A 6,000-nucleotide genomic window follows, 5' to 3' on the forward strand; every position below is an offset into this window, starting at 1 on the left:
TAAAATGCTGTATTTCTGAATTTCGTTTTACTTTTCAGAATAAACGTTTTTCTTCTTTTGCAAATGCACAACTGCACTGATCTTATGTACGCACAGCACAATAATAACACCTTGACAGATTTCAACCTTGTATTGAGCAGCCACATTCAATTAAAAATCAGTACTGCCCCAATAAAAGTAAAGCATCTCTTATATCCACGCTACAAATATATATAAACTCTCTGAATAAACACAAAGTGAGCAAAAATAATCAGAAAGCCGCAAAAAAAAAAAAAAAGAAAACGTGTGCCTATCAAAGAAGTAAATCTATGGTGGTTAAATTTAAGGGGGAAAAATGATTTAGTCTAAGTCCGCCAAGTCAATGTTTTAAAATGCCTAGCAAAAATATTGCCACAAAATTGACTTAATCTAATGTATTGATTTCCTTTGCAGAATAGAAGTGTGTGAAATATCCTCATCATACATTACTCTGTGTTCAAGTTTAACAAGTACATGTCATCTCGTGCCACTGTGCCTATATCGAGAATGGGCTGAGAGAAATAAACCTGAGGTATAACAAACCCCATTTGAAGATCTATGTAAAGTATAATACCGCAGATTGGGATATTTACCGTAGGATTATCTAAACGTAATCTTCTGGGCACAAAAGACATCGCTATAACTCCTCCAAATACTAGAACGCTGTATCGTAAACACAGTGCAGAGTAACCTACACCCTGTGGACAGGCAGGCAATTGTACTCTCAAATTGAGAGGAACAAACGCAGAGAAATAAAGTCCAGAGTTAAACCACTCGGCGGTACACCGTATGCCTAATCAGTTACTGTATATACACACAACCACACACACGCGTCTTTACTCAAACAACTGCCTGTCATAGGCGAACACAAGCGCACATCACATCACACACCGGGAAAGCCTGCGTGACACACTGAAAATGTACAGGAGCCAAGTGCGCCTAGTCAGCATGCGATTCCAAAGGGATTCCCCTCAAACATCCAATGAAGTTTCGTGAAAAGTACAGGGTCACTAGCGAGAGAAGGCACAGCCATGCGAGAGCTGAATGTGACACGATGACACAGTTGAGTGGGTAGCAGGCTTACCTTCCAGCCGGCCGAGCTGTTGCTGTCTCCCTTGTCCTTAAAGTAAGGCACGCTCTTAACCATCCAGTCGTAGATCTGAGACAAGGTGAGCCTCTTCTCTGGCGAGCTCTCGATGGCCTTCGTGATCAGGTCGGCGTAGGACATATTTCCCCAGGCGTTCCTGCGGGAGGAGCTGCTCTTCCTCTGAGCGGCCACAGCTGCGGAGCCGGCCGGCGACGACAGGGAGGTGGGAGCCACCTGTTGATGAGCAAGCGGGTGCTGATGTTGCTGCGTCGGCGGCTGGTGAATGCACCCATCCTGGCACTGGAAATCACTGCATACGGTCAGCGGCTTCACGTCCTGGTAATCTTCATTCTCTTCTAACAGGCTGAAGTCGTTGATGAAATCAACATTGCTCCCGGGCTCCTGTTTGACAGAAGGAGCCGGCGAAGAGGTGTTGGAGTTCGCGGGATTGATAAACTCCGGACGGGGCAGCGGCCAGGTGCAAGAACGCGGGCGGGACAGCGGCTCGAAATCCGGGTCGATCTCCACCACTTGTTGCTGCGGGGCTTCAGCCATCGCGCTTGGCAAAGTGAATAAAATAAAAATCCAAATCAAGAAGTCCTCACATATACGCCTCCCTCCTTGCCCTCGTTCTCTTTCTCGTCACTGTGTCAAGACCGGCAGCAACAGTGAAAATAAAAAAACGTTGAGAAACCAAAGTTAAACGAATCACGCGTGCCTGTCACTTCTCACAGCTTCGCGATGACATATGTCCAATCCGAGCGACGTTCAGAGAAGAGACGGTACACTGGTAGACATACACTCGCCACACAACATCACGAAGCCTGCGTTCGCTGCCTGTTGAATGTCGATCTGAAAGACTAGCACGGCAGACTTACTGGAACTACGCACAGTCAGGTGGCCACGCCCATCTCTGCCGAGCGAAAGCTCCACCGACCAATCGGAGACCGTGCCTTCATGCGCGTGCTTCCAACCGTCCCCACCCTCCGCTACTTTTTTTTCCTTTCCAACAACTTTGTTTTGGTAAAATGACATCGAGTCATAAAACACGGAAAATGCGGGGTCAGTGAGCTTCACTTGTTTTTGTTTTGCGCGCTCTCTATCTTTCTTTCCAGCGCTTTGCAAAATCTTCAAGACGTCTATAAAAACAAAATTCATTCGAGGGCGGGGGCTTTTTTTGACAGATGTCATTTTCTACTGACGGCGACGTCTTAACTTCCAGCTAACTTGTGTTTAACACTTAATCATGGCGGGGTGTTAGCGGAGATAGGGGAGGGCTTTACAAATCTGGGCAGACGTCGCTAGTCGTGTTTCTGTCTGCCTCTTTCGGCGACTGCTTGTCTCTTTTTAAGCAGTAATTCGTGAGTGCGCACGAAGTGTCTCTGGGGATTAACAGTACACCATACCGAATGATCAATTCACCCGTTATTATAATGATTTACCTTGGAGATTAATTAATGTGCTCCCTGCATGGGCAGAAAATAAAGCAATAGTTACATTTTAAATGCTAAAGTATTAACTGAATTACTCATCGAAAATGACACTTAGGGTATTTGCAAAAAATGTGTTGTTAATTTATATATTTTTTATCACTGTACTTGTGTTGACAGAGAAAAACCGAATAGCAGGAATCGTGCCTCCAAGCAGGAAAAATGACAGCCTGGCTTCACAAATAAAAAATCTGTCAACTTATTAGATGACCCAGCTGAGTAAGTTCAAATTACTGATGCTGCTGTCTGATGATCAATATGTTTATTTATTCATTCATTCATCCATTTTCTAAACTGCATATCCAGTTTAGGGTTTAGAGTGTGGTCCATGCCAATCCTAAATATATTGAATGCATGGTGATAACCATCTTTGGACAGACTGCAGATCCATTGCAGTGCACAGTTACATACACACCCCCACGTTGGCAATCATATGAGTATGTATATCTTTTAGATGTACCCAGAACAAAATCCTCAAAGACACAGGAGCATTCTGGAGGTAATGCAGCACCACCTGATGCCTTTAACTATTAAAAATAATAATAATAATAATAATAATAAAACATGTTAAGGGTAAATTTCACACAGTGAATAAAAGACACATGCAATAAGCTACCAAATAGTGTGGGAGACAGGAGGACTTTAGGGACTTTCAAAACTCGACTTGATGTCATTTTGGAGGAGCTAGATGGTTAGGATTGGAGAGCTTTGGATTCTGGGCCGTCTTAACAGAATTATAGGCCCCCCGGGGAAAGCAGTGCACTGGGGCCCCTACCTACACAACTAATCAGCAAGTCACAACATACATAGATTATAATGCAGCCCCTTTGCTCGTGGGGCCCCCAGGCAACTGCCTAGCATGCCCATTCATTAAGATGGCCCTGTTTGGATTGGATTTACTTTATTGTCATTCAAACCAAACTAAAAGTGCACAGCTGAACAAAATTGTGTTTCTCCAGGCTCAATGTACAAGCATAAACATAAAGACAAATGCCCATTATAAATGGCCTGTTCTGTATATTTTATTTATTTATTTCTAGCTCTGCTTACCTGTGGAAGACTGGTCATAGAATACATTTACGAATACCTTTATTCAATATCTTCACATGCCTTTAACTCTTTTGCCCTACGTGTTCCTTCAGCAATCCTCTTACACCTTTCCTGGGCATCCTTGTGTGTCTCGGCTCTTCCTCTTTCAGTTGCCTTCCTGTAAAGCCTGCGTCTCAGACTCTGTCACTTTGCTTGCTTCCTGTTAGTTTTTTCATCTGCTACCAATGGTAAATGGGCCCCCATTTCCCGCTGTGAACACATCATTCGTATTCTTGCAAACTCTTCCACTGTCTGAAGGCGACTCAGGTTGCACCTGTGTAGTATTTAGTAACCCAGTGCTGCTTGGTAATTTACTCACATTGTTGTCATTGAAATGCTCCTTTTTCATTCCTTTTTTTTAAATAATAAAGGTCACAATAGGAAATTGAACTTCACACCCTTAAAGTATCGTGCCATGATCCCTACCGCAAAGTAACCAAAGCTAAAATAACCAACCAGGTTGCTTGGAAGTACTGTACACAAATACAGACCCAGACAGTAGCATTTAGATATGTAGTAGAGTATTATTAATTACATTTATATAGCTCTGTAAGTGTTGGGCTGGAGGGACTGGCATCACAACTAGGGTCACGGATAACATCCTACCCCACTGGGACACTATAATGGATGGAGCACAGAAATGGAGGCAACCCTCAATTTGTATTCCAATTGGGATGACCAAATAATGGATAAGGGATTGCATGAACAATTTGCCCCCCAGCTTTCAAAGTCGCAGTGCTCCCCCTGGCTGGAGCCCAGTTTGGTCATCCACAGGGTTAGATGGGAGTTGTAGTATAAAAGAGCGACTCTGATTCGACCTTGGGTGCTGTGAGGAATGAACCTCCTTATTTTACTTCCATCGTGTAATGTTGTGTCAAGGTCCACTATAAAAAGAAGTCAGCTCTTCAGTATGGAAGTCACAGTCAGGGGAGGTGGATGACGATCATGGAGGAATGATGGAAGGAAGCTGAAGATGATTAATTATGCATTTTATTACTGTATTGGAATGATTTAACTTTGTAAGGGAGTCACTGTTAAGTAAATATTATTTTATTTTACATGAAATTGTGTTTGGTGTTTGGGGCTCTGGGATGCCCCCTGGTGGCCACAAGCCCTTTTCTGACCTACTCACAGCACTTGTTCTCATCTCTTGCTAAATGAATCTTGGCCTGAAGAGGTCTATTAATTGTTTACATCTAAGATGTCTCACTTAAAGGTTTTCCAATGCTGTCTCTGTCCTAGTATCTATGTAAGAACAGGGAATTCCAGTTTCTGTATTACATTTTGCCTGAAGAGGGGGTCTGAGCTGCCTCAAAAGGTTGCACGTTGTCATTTTTCTAGTTAGCCAATAAAAGGTGTCATTTATCTTAACTTCTCACTACATCCATAATGGCTAACACGGTACAACACCCTAGTACTATAGACAGAGGGGAAAGATTCCAAGCACCGCCAATGTGCAGAATCCACCTGGATGATGCAACGTTGGATATTTTGCATCTAGAATGCCCACTGCATATCAGCTATTAGGTGCTGAAAGGGTGAGAGTGAGCCTGTTAGAGGCAGTAGTGGGCAATATAGACAGGAAATTGAGATGTACCCTTCTATTTCCAAAAAGATGCCCATTGATCATTTATAACCACAGAGAGTCAGTCAGGTTTAGTGTAAGTTTCACAGTCTAGATAGTGTAAGTCTACTGCTGAACCTCACAAAATAGTACCTTAAAAAAACAGTTTAGTATATTAATTTTATGCACACACATGACACTTGAAATCTGTCTCAAGGGCATCCTATTCTACTGATCATAACTGAGATGTTTCTGCACCTTGTTTAGAGTCCATCTGTGGTCAGTTTAGTTGTTTGGACATGATTAAGAAAGGCACACACCTATCTATAGAAGGTCCCAGTGTTGGGCAAAGACCAAGCCATGAAGTTGAAGGAATGGCCTGCAGATCTTAGAGACAGGGTTGTGTTGCAGCACAGATCTGGGGGAAGGCTACAAAAAAAAATACCCAAGAGCACAGTGGCTTCCATAATTCTTAAATGGAAGAAGTTTGGAACAGCCATGAGTATTCCTAGAGATGGCTTCCCAGCTAAATTGAGCAAACAGTGGAGAAAGCAAAAGCGGTGACCAAGAACCTGAAGATCACTCTCGATGAGCTCCAAAGAACCTGTGTGGAGGTGGGAGAAATTTCCAGGACAACCACCACCATAACACTCCAATAATTTGGGCTTTAAGGCTGAGTGACCGGATGAGACATGGAAGCCTGCTTGGTATTTGCAAAAAAGGCACTTAAAAGACTCTCATACTATGAGAAA

General features: G+C 43.2%; 1 protein-coding gene across 1 annotated transcript in view; it reads right to left on the minus strand.

The window, feature by feature from the left end:
* Positions 1 to 1,950, minus strand: part of foxo1a (forkhead box O1 a) — a 233,383-nt gene extending 231,433 nt beyond the window's left edge. Inside the window, exon 1 of the mRNA XM_039745834.1 lies at positions 1,103 to 1,950. Coding sequence (XP_039601768.1) covers positions 1,103 to 1,660 — 558 coding nt within the window. The 5' untranslated portion in view covers positions 1,661 to 1,950. The remainder of the gene's footprint in view (positions 1 to 1,102) is intronic.
* Positions 1,951 to 6,000: the final 4,050 nt, after the last annotated feature.

This window comes from Polypterus senegalus, chromosome 2 (assembly GCF_016835505.1).
Source record: "Polypterus senegalus isolate Bchr_013 chromosome 2, ASM1683550v1, whole genome shotgun sequence".
In the NCBI taxonomy this organism is placed as follows: Eukaryota; Metazoa; Chordata; class Cladistia; order Polypteriformes; family Polypteridae; genus Polypterus; species Polypterus senegalus.